This window comes from Haliotis rubra, unplaced genomic scaffold (assembly GCF_003918875.1).
Source record: "Haliotis rubra isolate DU_JTF1 unplaced genomic scaffold, ASM391887v1 Scf40, whole genome shotgun sequence".
NCBI classification, from domain to species: Eukaryota; Metazoa; Mollusca; class Gastropoda; order Lepetellida; family Haliotidae; genus Haliotis; species Haliotis rubra.
The window spans coordinates 1,387,798-1,403,419 of NW_025767080.1; the positions used below are offsets into that span (position 1 = coordinate 1,387,798).

Sequence of the window (15,622 nt, forward strand, 5' to 3'; positions counted from 1 at the left end):
GTTAGACTAGGCCCCAGGAACCCATGCCTATTGTAAGGTGGCCTAATGGATCAGGTGGTGGTAGGCTCCCGTCCTCTGTGACCTGGTTGTGTGTCAGGTTAGACTAGGCCCCAGGAACCCATGCCCATGCCTATTGTAAGGTGGCCTAATGGATCAGGTGGTCGTCCTCTGTGACCTGGTTGTGTGTCAGGTTAGACTAGGCCCCCAGGAACCCATGCCTATTGTAAGGTGGCCTAATGGATTAGTAGATCACTCTGTGACCTGGTTGTGGTCAGGTTAGACTGTGGGGCCCCAGGAACCCTCTGTGGATTACCTCTGTGACTTGGTTGTGTGTCAGGTTAGACTAGGCCCCCAGGAACTCAAGGCTGTTGTAAGGTGGCCTAATGGATCAGGTGGTCGTCCTCTGTGACCTGGTTGTGTGTCAGGTTAGACTAGGCTCCCAGGAACCCATGCCTATTGTAAGGTGGCCTAATGGATCAGGTGGTCATCCTCTGTGAACGGGTTGATTGTGTGTCAGCATACCACCATGGGACAAACACATTGCTCATAACACCATTCACTTGATGCGCATGTTGCAAGTCTAAAAACAAACCAAAACACAAGGAAAATATTAACACAAACACAGTTCAGAGATAAGCTGTCATTAAAACAGACTCATATGAGGATCAGATGTTTATGTAAAGAACCCTTGTATCTTTTATCAGCATGAGATATGATAGAAGTTTTGGCCTCCATGTAAGCTGACTGATGAAATATTAATCGAGTGTTGATATGTTTGATATCAAAAGACATGACAGTGAGATTCTATTTATAATCTAAAATAATTCTTCCAGTTTTTGGTCAGTTTGCAATTCATATTCCCCAGAGTGTAAAAAATACAGCTTACCAGTTTTAATGATAGAGAAATAAGTGATGTCATTTGATTGTGACATCACAATAGTCTGCAAAACATTGTAATGCAGTTTCTTCTTTGAAGTATCTCTCAGAAGATATCATGTGATCTTAGTAAATCAATATCTCCTGTGGAAGCCAGTTTGGGATGATGAAACAGGACCTGGCTGATTGCACCATTATGAATTAAGATGTATCTGGAATGTGTGATGGTGCCATCATAGATTACAGGATCCAGGGGTCCTTGAGGATTCTTGTGGTTTGCTGTTTTTTAAATCTTGTCGACCTCTGGGGTTTTGATATTTTACATCATGTCCTAGACTTCCCTTCATCATTGGACATTCAGCACCCCCTGTTGTTCATGCTATCCACCATTGGTTTATCAGATTGGGTTACTTACAGCCAGTGATGATAGTCTGTCACAGTCCCTGAACCACATTATTTTCTCTACTGCCAAGCCCTCCCTGCAGTGCTAAAGCCCTAAATAAAGCAAGTCTAGATTTCCTCAGGTTCAGGAATCTCTGGTCTCCCTGGGGATCCTTTTCAATTTAAATGGGCTTGTTTGTTACTATCAAAATTATATATATTCTGAGAATAAGCATTAGTCTACCAGTGATGACTACAGTTGCAGTTACCTATATTTATAATGACCTGAGCTGTATTCTTACTGATGCTATTTTCCTGATAGAGTTTAAAACAACATATATCTGTTATATTATTATGCATGACAGCACGTCCAGCAGACTGACCCCTCAAAGTAATGCAGCGTCCACTGTGGTCATCATGTTTCGAACAAATATATGTTAAAGCTGCAGCATATCCAGCATCTTATCCTGCAGTAATTCTCCCAGTAAACGTCCTTCAAAGAGGCCATGGTCATATCCATACATCTTCCCTGGGTCCGGAGACAGTTATGAGCAGTCATAACCATGAGATGAAGCTTCAGCAGTGGTTAGACTTGTAGGATGCTTTATGCATGAGGCAGAGGCTGTCAGAGACCTGATGTAGGAACCACATACAGGAGTACCTCCAGGTCGAGGCTGGCGGGTGGTCTCCACAAACTGAAGCCATTCTGTGGACCAGGACTGGAAGTTTGCATGATGAACAAATTAGTATGCTGAGGTGATAGTACAGTACATGATGGACAAATTAGTATGCTGAAGTGATAGTACAGTACATGATGGACAAATTAGTATGCTGAAGTGATAGTACTGTACATGATGGACAAATTAGTATGCTGAAGTGATAGTACTGTACATGATGGACAAATTAGTATGCTGAAGTGATAGTACAGTACATGATGGACAAATTAGTACGTTGAAGTGATAGTACTGTATTACTTGTCATCCCACATGGTAAAGAAATGGCAGAATAGTAATAGAAATAGTCCGCTTATATGGCGCTCATATCCAGGCACATTGCCTGCTCACGGCGCTACGTACATGACTATCCCCAGTCATAGGACACTATCGTACTTTCCGATACTTTTTCAAGCACTGGGGAGCATACAGCCATGCTGCCTGTTATGCACAATGAACTAATCACTCACATTGCCAGCACATCCTCACGGGTACCCATTTTACAGCTGGGTGAACTGAGACAGTGTGGATCTAAGTATCTTGTCCAAGGATACTACTCAAATGTGCCCACCTCTGGACCCTAACCTAGGTGCCTCCACCAGGGATCGAACCCGGGCCTTCAGCGTGATAGGCAGAAGCCTTACCACTGCACTACTGCACTCCATGAATAGGCAATTACAGACTAACTCTAAGTCGCAGAAAATATATAATCTTCATAGAATCTGTGACATGCAAGTTGAAAAAGAGACCCAGGAACGGGGAAGATTCGGAATCTAAACTTGAGGAATATTTAAACTTGCTTGATTTTGGGCTTTTGTATGACAGTAACAGCTGGATGGAAGGGAAATAATATTGGTCAGGACTGTGAGACTCTGCCTAGTCAAGTTCCAGAATATTGTACCAAATGGATACCTTAGTGCTGTTTTGTAGCTCACTGAAATAACATGCCAAAGTTTAACATAGGTTCAGAAAACGTTATAGTGAGTTCAAGTCTACAGGGGGCGGTGGGGTAGCCTAGTGGTTAAAGCGTCCGTTCGTCACGCCGAAGACCTGGGTTCGATTCCCCACATGGGTACAATGTGTGAAGCCCATTTCTGGTGTCCCCAGCCGTGATGTGCTGGAATATTGCTAAAAGCGGCGTAAAACCAAACTCACTCACTCACTCACTCAAGTCTACAGGGTAACGACAAGTGCCATCTTTTAATGTCATTGGTACAAGATCACTATGTGGAAAGGAACCATTACTGAGTGTGAAGTGATGTTGTTCATGCTATAAACCATTTGTTTTGGCCTCAGTTGTGATCATTTGTAGGTCCCAGTGACTTCAACAACATGTTGAAGTGTGCAGCATGAACAACATTAGTTCAATGTATGTTAGGCAACAGCTTGTGTCTGACATAGCTTACTTCAGTTTTCCATTCAAACAGGAAAGCTTGTACCAATACATGCAAAAGATTTCTTTAAAAGTTAGATACACACAAAAACTATATCCTTTACTGCATGAATATTCAATGGCCATTAGAGTTGGTGAAAATGTAAACTTTAATCGTTCTTAAGCCAGTTACATCAAAAGATAGTCACACTGTGTTTGGGACCTTGAGTGTTATACATATTCATGGGAGCGTGAAAAACTTGTCAGGTTAGTTAAAGGACCCGCTAAGCTAGTGTCGTAACACGACACAGCATGGAACCTCAACACCCAATATCATAAAGCACCCTTTTCATTGTCATGGATGTGGTTCTAATAAAATTTCACGTGGCTAAGAAATACTTGTAAACCATTCAGTTAAATAATGAGGAGAAAGCTGCGATAAATTTAGATGGGTGGTGTTCCTTTTTTCTTATGTTGCTGATAATACTCCTTTTGAAATTAAAATTAGAATCTTGTATAAATGTTTGAGAAATAGGATATGTCAGTGTTCTCATCACTGTTGCACTGATGTTGAATAAGGGCATGTTAAACTGTCTCTCATCTTTGTGTACATGTACGCCAGGAAATATACACACGCTGCTTACACACATGCACGCTTTGTTTGAGCAGGAACAGATTTTCCGTGGCTGAATACTGGATGACAGAGATGAAGCTAAACTTTTTTGTGCTTTGATGTTTACAAACTATGGAATTTCAAAGATTAAACTGTGTTCAGGATTTTGAATGAGGGTAATACCGTCTCTATACTGCTCCTTTTCAAGATGATATTTCATTTTAAGTACGTGCCGGAAGTTCGATGGAAGTCCTTATATCAGGAGCAGCTGGAATTTCAAAAGATTGTGTGATGTTTACAGTTGGAAGGAAATATTCATACTTCATGATATATTTCCATTGCTACATTTTGAATTTAGGTCAGCAATGACATGAGTGTGGCCCTGTGGCCTGGGGCTAGTTGCAGTTCACTGGGACTACTCAAATCCAGTACAACCCTACCCTGATTGTCTTGTATAAGTTTTAGCCAATAGTTCGAACATTATTCCATCCTATATGTACAACAATTCAACAATTTTGATCAAGTTTAGTGTGGCCGATACTTGTCTATTTGTTGGATCACAGACCATCAAAAGCTGTTTTTTTCCCTTGAAAATTTCACTTTCTGTAACTTTAGCTATCATCATGTCATACCTGCATGAATTATTTTGTGAGTACTTTGTGTTTAAAAAAAATCATCAAAATGACAGATGGTCAATTTGATGTTCATATTTTGCGAACAGAACAGGTGTAGCATTTTGTATATGTGATTCTCCTTTTTTGCCTGAAATCAACTTCATTACTATTCTGTGAAAAGCTGACATTTTGCAGTTATAGAGGTCTCACCTCAAAGATACATGGTTTGAGGCAGATCAGATGAATTAGCTTAATAAATTCAATGCCAAAATTAATATGTGATCCAACAAATGCATTAATACTGTCAAAATTTAAAATGTATATATTCTGTTCATTTGTTTTTAACATGCCAAAGAAGTTTAGAACTTTAGATTCATGGTTTTGGGATATCTGGCCCTGTGAAATATGCAACAATGAGAGTTGTCTTCTAAGTCACAATGCTCTGTTGACACTCCATAGACATATTCATCGATTTTACGCTTTAGTGTCAGTTTTTTTATATAACTGACATATTTCCCTGGACATGGTTTACAGAATCAATATATATTTTTTATGGGTTATTTTATGATATTGTTGTTACGGGATACTGATAGCCTGGCTTGCTGCCAACTATTTTCAAGTTGTTGAGTCTAGGAACTGAAATTGTGAAATAACAAATGTCTTACATGAAACTGGACCAGTTTGATGGAAGTCATAGATTTTGAATTGATTAGCAGCAAACCATTCAAGACTCACTCCCTAACACAATTACAAATTCACTCAACAAACATCATTCAACTTCTTGGCTCCACTCCACTCCAGTCTTTTCCTTTCCTTTTCTCATTGCTCTTCTCTTCTTCCACTCAACTCCCAGTTTCCCAGTTTCACTCCACTCCACTCCATGCCACCTCGTGACTCCACGGGCCATGCTTCATATCAACCACTGGTTTGCCTAGCCCAGGCGCAATCAGTAAAAGGCTGAAGTGATAAAACTGTACAGCTAACATCAACACACTCATACCACTTTGTATTATTCATATCGGCAAGCAGTTACACACAGTAAGTAAGACACCATTAATTGTACAGTGGTGGGAACTAACTTATTCAAATCCCTTTTCCTTATCTGCTGAGTCCTGGACAACCTCTGACATTCTGGATTTGTCCCATGGATGCATAAGCCTTTCGCGAGTGCTTTTGTTCTGGGTGGACTCGAGTCAGATTCTAAGACGGCACATGTCAATCAAGTGACATCAGATTTGACATCAGTTCAGCTGATCTAGTTTTGCTGGGAATATAATGAAATAACATGAAGATAACGTCACAGAATCATTGCTGTTTTGTCTGTCGTGTCATTCCTGGCATCTTCGTCAGGAATGGGTCTGTGAATAATATAGATTCTTGAATATGTTGCAGGAACTTCCTTTCATTCTAATTGATTAAAGTACAATTATTAGCTCATTATATTAAAAGTCAGGTTGGTTAATGTCATATCCTGTTTGTCTGTTGTCTGTTGTGCATTATATTCATTTCTCTTCATGACACACTTGATCAATGAAGCCCAAACTTTACATATATGTACATTTTGTAATTTACAGTTTGGTGTCGTGCATACGAGAATTATTACTTTACAAAATGTTCAGGGACAACATGAAGATCTGGGTTCAATTGGTCTTGGTTCGTAAGCGGTCACTGATGGAACCAGTAATAATCACTCAGTATCTGAAGATCGAACCCCATATCCACTAAGATTGTGATCCTTGTTGTGTCACCATTAGTTTCATGAAAATGGTCAAAGTCTGTTTCCTGGATCATCCTAGCCTCCTCTCATATTAGAGGAAGCCATCAACCCATAGACTGAAAGACATAGAGTAACATATGACCTACTTGTTCTTGTGACTGTTGTCTATCCATTTGAGCTACAGTGCCTCTTTCAAGGATATGAAGTGTTTACTGTAGGTGACAGGTTACTACACAGTGTTTATATGGTATATTGCTCGACTCACAGACTGATGCTGTGATGTACAATCCTGAACCTGTGTAAACCTGGACACGACATATCAGGGTTGTTGGACAAGCTTTCTGGTGCTGAATAAATCATTGTTTTAAATTTTATTACCCCATGAACCTAAATGGGGATGGAGTGATTGAGTGAGTTTAGTTTTATGCCGGACTCAGCAATATTCCAACTATATGGTGGCGGTCTGTAAATGATCGAGTCTGGACCAGACAATCCAGTGATCAACAGCATGAGCATCGATCTGCGCAATTGGGAACCGATTACATGTGTCAACCGAGTCCGCGAGCCTGACCACCCCATCCCATAAGTCGCCTCTTACAACAAGAATGGGTTACTGAAGATCAATATTCTAACCTGGACCTTCACAGGTCTAAATGGGGATGGAACAGAGCTGAAAGGATTGTTTGGTATTAACTGTGATGGTGTTATTTGTCTTCTTAACATATGAGAATGAGAAATAATTTCAGATAATGGAACAATTTTGTATGTAAAATGTTCTTTCAATATTGATTTTATGTGGAGTGTATATAAACATCAATATTAAACGTGTATATCATTCATGATGTTTTAGATAAATGAAGATGTATTGTTTTGTTTTGCAGGCCCGGGCATTCTTCCAAGCAGCATTTGTTCTGGCACCCCACATGTACGAGCCCCACTACAACTTTGCTGCTCTAGCAGACCAGGTGAGAACCAGGGTGGGGTGGGTGACAGGGTGGGTTAGGTGACAGGGTGGGTGGGTGGGGAAGTGTTTTGTTCTGGCACCCCACTATAACTTTGCTGCTCTACCTGGCCAGATGAGTGTTGGGATGGGCTAGGGTGGGCAATGGCTGAAAGCTCTCATCCCAGATATGTGTGAGACCCACTGTAACATGTATGCCCTTGATGACCATGGGAATATCATTAACATGTTAAAGCAAGTCAAAATCATATAATTAACAGTTAAGTTTTTCATTGTGTATCAGGGGATATGAAAATGAATGATTACATGTTATTATTAGATTATTTTGTTATGCATTATGCATTCATGAAATATTGTTAGCAAATAGTAATCTTTACATCCAACATTTGATTATCATCACATATGAATATAATTAATATCATATTGTAGAACTTGATATATTAGACTATATTACATAATTATTGCTCTTGTATGTTTGGAGGAAATTAAGTTTTGTAGATGTTTGAAAATACAAAGGACAGCTTGTGCTCCTATGATTAGAGAGTTCATGTTATGAATGATTGAATATGATGGACATACAATACTGTGTTTACCAGCAGTTCTGTTCGAGAGTGAATGGGGTATGACTGGAGACGCCACTCACTTGAATGTGACAGTGTGTACCATTGTGCCAACCTGATAGTGGTATAACTGATTACAGAAGAAATTTGATTATGTTAAATTCTACAATAAACTGAACTCCGACATGTCTTTGTTTGAAGTGCCATACTTCCAGCATAACAACCCCCTCCTACTACCAACTTCTGGGCCCATGTATAAACAGAAAATGTATTTGACAGTTCATGGGTGTTGAGAGTGTGGGTTCGAATCCCAGATGGGGCGCAACCCACAAAATAGTACTAGAATCTATAATTGAGAAAGTGTAATCCCAAATATAAAGCAAGAAGCAGTTTAACCCCAGCAACTACACACATGCTTGTCCAGTTCCCTTCAGCTCATTTAAGACAATTAACCGAGTTCTTTCAATATTTGTACCAGTAAAACCTAAAAATATGAATAGCTCTGCTGACCTCATCCACTACAATAATCAGTTCTAGAATATCACAAGTAGAATTAATACTATAATTTCTGTAATCACATAATAACATTCATCTGAATCTCTTGGTGTTTATAAGTAGCTGTAATTATATGTGACCTCCATGTTAATCCAAAGATTACTCTTCGAACTATGAGGGCACGTTTAATTCTTTGATGGGGACAGGAGTATAATTCCATTTATTAACTGAAGACATAATTTGATTAATTTATTTTGAAATGCTTAATTTGAAGTGAATGTTCAAAACTTTGTGCAAACTCCCATGGGATGGCATCTCATGGGACTGTTCGGTGAGGAGGTGTTTAACATCAGGATGCAATTCATCCTGGAGTGTGCTCTTAGAACATTTTAAACAAAATGTCTTTGTTAATGTTTCAGCTTGTTATGAACTGTTGTAATTCATTAAATGAAGCATTACATTCAAGGGGTCGTCATTCAGACCTGATAGGTGCAGGTATGGAGCCCTTGTTCAAAGACTGACCTCAAGGTCAAGGATATACTAAAGTTCAAACACTGCAACTGAGCAGAGGCAAATATATGGAATCATTTTTACACAGTTTTAATTTGGAAGACATCTCTATTTATAACATAATAATTTCAAAAAAATATATTTATTTTTTTATTCAATATGTAATTATTAATAATATTTCCTTTTCAAAAATCCATTTCTCATTTTCATTTTGTGTTTGAAACATTGATGATGTTTATCATTTGTTTTGAAAAGGTCAACAAATAGATTAGAACATTTCCCAACTGAAACCACTAATTAGATATTTAAGTTCAAGTTTAAATATCCTTCCCATCGTGTGGTGTGGCTGACATCGGCACAAGGGGCTGACATGGGGAGATGATTAAGGGAAGTGAGGAAGCTTGGTTTCCTAGTGATATCCTTCAGTCAGATGATGGCGCCAGTGTCCCTCAAGACAATGAGGGGCGTGGCTACTTGGAGCCTTATAGCGCCAGTTAAAGAGATTTACTGTTTTTCACAAACATTGCTTGTCATAGGAGCTTGTTAATGATAATGATATGGGCATACTCAGCTTTCAGTGTTTATTTTTATTCTAAAGTCGATGTCAGGATATGTTGTTTTGAAGAGCTTTGGGGGAATCATTTTGGTGTTTCTTGGGTTTTTTATTAAGAAGGGAATGAGTGAGCATGATTGTATGACTATTTTACCAGTATTTCAGTAATATCATGACATGGAACACTAGAATGGACGTCACAGATTTTACCCATGTGAGGAATCAAACCTTGGTCTTTACCATAACCAACAAACTCTTGAAGCACTACACCACTCCACCTCTGTTGTTTTGGGAGAAAGTCACAAATTGTATCATATAAGCTGACTTGATCACATAATTGAGATGCCTCGTTAAATGTGAGTGAATATTGTTTAAAGTAATAGTCAGTAATATTCTAGTGAATCTGGATGACCTGAGCATAATTCAGGCTCAGGCACACTAGGGGTGGACGGCATGAGCTATGGTTTCGCTGAATGTCAGGTAACACATTATACCATTATGAGGTGCTTAGGGCCTATTCTTTTGGCTTTTGAATCTGTAGGAAACTTAAACATATTTACTCTTTATCCCTTTGTTAAAGTTCTTCTTTCACTCTCACATTACATAACACGCCATACCGGGATTTTCCGGAAAGCTGCCCAGATAATGTAATGTAAATGAAGATTTTTCAATTAAATCAGGCTCATTTAACCATTACTGTAAAATCTGTGTGTCAAAACGGACACGATATCCTGCGCAAAAGTGTTATTAAATTTATTTTCCTACACGTTTATATTCATCTACAATGAACAATGACCTCTGACACATAAATAACGAAGTTTACTGTGAATTATATTTCTAAATAGCAGTAATGAAAAAATAAGTTTTAACCCCATATAATCGCCCACCTAAAATAAGCGCCCATGGGCTAATTATTGAGTGGACGGCTTTCCAGAAAATCCCGGTATTTGTGTTAATGAGTGAAAAGTAAGTCAGGCCATCATGCTACCAATCCTTGTTTACTGACAAAATGGCCAACCATAGTCATCTGCTTAGGTTTTGATTGTTTTGGTGTGTTTGTTGTTTAACGCTGCACTCAGCAATATTGCAGCTATATTGCAGCAGTCTGCAAATGATCCAGTCTGGACAGATCATGAGTATGACCATCGATCTATGCAATTGGGATACAATGACTTGTGTCAATCAAGTCGGCAAGCCTGACCACCCGATGGCCTCTTACGACAAGCATGAGTTACTGAAGACCAATCCTACCCGGATCTTCATGGGTCTGCTTAGATCACAATCTTTATGTCCATAAATTGTATTATCCAATATGTAACTTTATGTCAATACATAATTCAGTCAAGTGCTGTGATTTACAGAATCATTTGCTTCAGGCCACTGCATATTAACCATAAGACTTTCATGTAATGTTTTCAAGAATTGTAGTTTGCAGCATGTCTGAATATAAACTGTTGATGGATGTGGAGCACATGAATGTTAGGATAATGTATGTGCTGTATTTCATCCATTAAAGGAAACAGAGAACTATTGATTTCATCCCTTGTAGGTACTGGGAAACAATATTGTCACGCTCATTTGTTTTGAGGCCAGGAGGACAAAAATATGATAAACTGTGGTTTACTTCTATCACCATACCAAATGGTAAATTCTCAATGAAAACAGACATTATTTGTTAATAGCTAAATGTTACATTTCATTAATGCCTCACTTTTCATTCAGTATGAAATGTCATATCAAGATTAACACTCATTGTTTGACCCTCACACAAATTGAGTGTTAATCCTTTAATTACCAGACAAATTGATAGCATCTCTGCTAAAACTTGATAAAAACATGGTTATCAGAATGACACACTCTCCTCCATATTGGATCCTAATTAGTACTACATTTTACCGCCATTACGACTAATTATATCCGGCTGTCACAGTTCATCCATTGCTGACCAGATGGTTTAATGGGTTCTGACAGTCAGAGATAAGGGGAGGTAACTCTAATCTATAATCACACCCAGCAAACAGCCTAAGGCTTGGCTTAATTTTAATTACTCAATCTGGTTTCATTTGGTGTCAGCAGCGGCCATCTAGGGGTCAGATGTTGTCAATGACCGATCAGGGTCCAGATATCATGTCGCTGACCGTTATTGTCGCACCGATGGCTCTCAAACTGGGCATAGTGGTGTTATCAAACCTCATTAGATAATTAATGCTGGACTTAATTGGCTGGTATTAGCAATTATCATCAGTGAATGACCATAGGTCACAGGAGTGACTGTTTGTCGATGTTTGCCAGTGATGGTCGTAGTCAGTGTTGCATGCATGCTATTATGAGACGGGATCAGGGGAGTTGATAACCATCAATTGTGTTACATAATCTCTTACAAATGACGCACCCTGTGACAATTATCAACTTTGGTCGAGAGTTTGGGTCAAAGTATGACTTTTTCAAAAGCCTTGTGTGTTATGAAACACATGGAAAGTTTTCACTAATGAGTATAAAAAGTTACTTGATATGCAGCTGTTAAGTGGAGATTTATTTTCCAGTTATCTTGTTGAAAATATATGTAAAAACCCTCGGTTTCCTGTTGTTTGATGTGTTGAGGAGGTTTTGTCACTGCATGTGTTTGGTGACGTTCTTGTACCAGTTAGCTCCATTGAAGCACAACAACATGCAGATAATGCTAAGAAGTTGGTAATTCAAGACAGGAACTCAAAAATATATACTTATAAGTTTGTTGTTGAGATGGCCATGTTGTAAGCAGTTTCACAATACATTTAGAGATTTTTCTGTAAACTAAATGTGCTGTTTTGGTTCACACTGCTTGCCTAAGATTGGTTCAATCAGCTTACATGGGATGGTTCATTCTGCTGACTTGGGTTGGTTCACTCTGCTTGTATGAGGTAGTTCACTCTGCTTGCCTTGATTGGTTCACTCTGCTAGTCTGGAATGGTTCACTCTGCTGGTCTGGAATGGTTCACTCTGTTAGTCTGGAATGGTTCACTCTGTTAGTCTGGAATGGTTCACTCTGTTGGTCTGGAATGGTTCACTCTGCTGGTCTGGAATGGTTCACTCTGCTAGTCTGGAATGGTTCACTCTGCTAGTCTGGAATGGTTCACTCTGTTAATCTGGAATGGTTCACTCTACTAGTCTGGAATTGTTCACTCTGCAAGTCTGGAATGGATCACTCTGCTAGTCTGGAATGGATCACTCTGTTAGTCTGGAATGGTTCACTCTGTTAGTCTGGAATGGTTCACTCTGCTAGTCTGGAATGGTTCACTCTGCTAGTCTGGAATGGTTCACTCTGCTAGTCTGGAATGGTTCACTCTGTTAGTCTGGAATGGTTCACTCTGCTAGTCTGGAATGGTTCACTCTGCTAGTCTGGAATAGTTCACTCTGCTGGCTATGGGTCACTCTGTTAGTCTTGGATAGTTCAAGACTAACACTCAGCTAGCTTTAACTGGAACAGTAAAGTAGTTTTAACTGGTTCACTCAGCTAGTCATGTTTTGTTAAACAGAACCAGCTTTACAGTATATACCTTTTTGCATTTTTTTTTTCCCTGATGATTATGATGATGGTGGTGGTTATGATAATAATGAATATGATATCTGAACTAATGACAGTAATGATGAATAATTATGAGTAGAAAAGTCCAAATGAATGCACGCCCTTCCAGCCGTATGTGACGGTGGACATTTGGTGACATCACATTCGTATCCCTGTATGCTGCTATATCACATACAGGATGTAGGTAATACAGATAGGGACATACATCTCACTGTTGTGACATCTGTAGCGTAAACTAATAGAGTCTGTCCAATTATGCCAGGGCGTGACACAGGATCAGCTTCCTCGTTCAGCCCAAATCTCAAAATTCCATTTGATTTATCAGACAGGGAATATTGTATATCTGTGGTGCATGCAGCTCTCCATTCTTGAGGATTTCCTGTATCTGGAACACAGACTGGATCATTATGTACAGTCACAGTTCACTCTTTGTGCCTTGTCCACACAATCTGTACATAACACTCAAGGAAGTTTCAGTAGAATTAGATATGGACATTTACAGGGAAATTAGTTACTGTGTCCTATCTGTGTGGATAACATGAATTAATTAGTCATCATTCATGTATCTGTTCCATTTAGGAATAAGAATATAATCAGATTAAAGAGATTTTCTTCATTATTGTTATTAAATGAGTCATGATGATATTAAATTTAAACATATTTAAGTTTGATTACCATAAGCATTATGTGGGTTTTTTGCATGTTAAGACCTCATGGAGATTCTGTGTTAGAATAGGTTCCTGGTAGTCTGTCATACAGACCCTGAAGCAAATATATCCAAGAAATCCCACGCAAGTCTAGAAAATGTGGCAAGTCTAGCTTTAGAAAATGAAGAAAATCTCAGGGCTCCTTTTTATTATATTTTGGGTTTTTTTTTGACTGTGAGCCTTTTTTCTGTAAAATATGTTAATTTCAGAGACTAGTTGTTAGTCTAAGGTTCCTGGCAACCTGTGGCAGCTGGAGGAGTCCGCCAAATGGGTCAGTTGATCATGCTCGGAGATATGACTGACTGCATGTCATTGTACCCCCTACAGCATGGAATGTTGTTTACAATATCAGTTATTGGATTGTTTGTTGTTCCGTGGTGGTCTGTTTTGTTATTATTGAATGTCTACATGTCTACGTCTTATTGAGTGATTTTACTTTTTCAGCTTGGTGACCTTCAGAGCAGCTACAACGCCGCCAAGCGAGCCGTGGACGCCTTTGCCAACCACACCGACAGCAAAGAGCTCCTGAAGCAGCTGAAGCAACACTTCTCTCTCCTGTGATCAAAACTCTCATCTGTGATCAGCTCTCTGTCTTCTGTGACTGGATGTCTCTATCCAGTGGTCTCTCTATCCTGTAATTAGAGGATGGCTCAATGTTTCAATGAACTTAGTGGATAAGGTGTTTGCTTTTCATTCAGAAGGCCTGGGTTTGGTTCTAGGGTTAGGTGACATTTTAGGAAATGCAAAATGTATTTGACCAGCACTGGCCCAGTGTCTTCTAGAATATCAAACTCAAACAGGTCTCAGATGGTCCCAGATAAGTCAAGCACTGTGATGGGGAACACCAGAAAGGCTCCTCACTCTGTGACCTGTGTCTGTTGTTTGTTCTCACACAGCAGGGACCAATTCTATAGCTGATTCATCCTGGCCGATTTGGACTTAACTACATATCACTTAACTTCATAAATCTTTTATTTGACATTTACAAACTAGTAGTTGGTTAATCTTAAGCATAGATTAAAAGCTATGAAATGAATAGGCATGTCTCCTGCAATCTGATTGGTCAAAGACATTAGATAATATTGGATCCATGGAAACCTTTCAGACTTTTTGTTTTACATGAATACCTGTCTTCATAAGTATGTATTTTTTTTAATCCAAAAGTTAGAGAAAAATTAACATACTATTTGGAATGTGAAGACACACTGACTTTTATCACTGGTATTTATCAGAACTACTTTGGTTCCAAATGAAATTTCCCAGCACCAACTACCTAACATGCTTACATTAGGTATGTATTACTGTACACATTATTCTGATGACATGGTATCCAGCTTAACTTGTTCACTGCTGTAGGTGAGGTGTCTGTGTTCCATCCACTGTGTTGCATACTGAACTATCTCGTCATCTCTACATCCTCCATTCCAGTACTGTCCGTCCAGATGGCAATACATCCTTGTCTGTTTGTGAAATATTGTCTGTGATATGTTTATATGAAATGAATCCTGTAGAAATAAAAACTAATTAAATAGATTGTACTGTCTGTGTCTGTGTTTAAACAAGTCACTTGTGATAACTGCAACTTTATTTTTGTCATACAAGATTCTCTACAATGTGATCAATTTGTATCCTCACTTAATGTTACCAAGGGTTGTCAGCTTGGTGTCAATACACAAGTTTGCTCGTTTCCAGAGACTCCTTAGCTCCTTGTTGAACCCTGGGGGAAATGTGGGGTTTTGGGGGTATTGCAAATATACTGAGCAACATTTTCTTCCCAGAAATGAAGGTATCCCTTTGCATGAACCAAATGTACGATATAAGAAGCCCAACCGCTTCTATGAATTTCATCAGTCCGGTGGGAGGCCATACTGAAACAAGGCCCTGTCATTTATCCTTACCTAACATAAACTGGACTGTTTGTGAATATCAAGTGATCAGGAAGAGCAAGAAGACTTTGACAGAGGGTTAGTGGGTACTCTTGCCTC

At 39.1% G+C, this 15,622-nt stretch overlaps 1 protein-coding gene across 1 annotated transcript in view; it reads left to right on the forward strand.

Annotated features, from left to right (window-relative positions):
- Nucleotides 1-15,170, forward strand: part of LOC124287362 (tetratricopeptide repeat protein 8-like) — a 74,820-nt gene extending 59,650 nt beyond the window's left edge. The window contains exons 10-11 of the mRNA XM_046723869.1: nucleotides 7,168-7,251; nucleotides 14,082-15,170. Of these exons, the coding sequence (XP_046579825.1) occupies nucleotides 7,168-7,251; nucleotides 14,082-14,198 (201 nt within the window). The 3' untranslated portion in view covers nucleotides 14,199-15,170. The remainder of the gene's footprint in view (nucleotides 1-7,167; nucleotides 7,252-14,081) is intronic.
- Nucleotides 15,171-15,622: the final 452 nt, after the last annotated feature.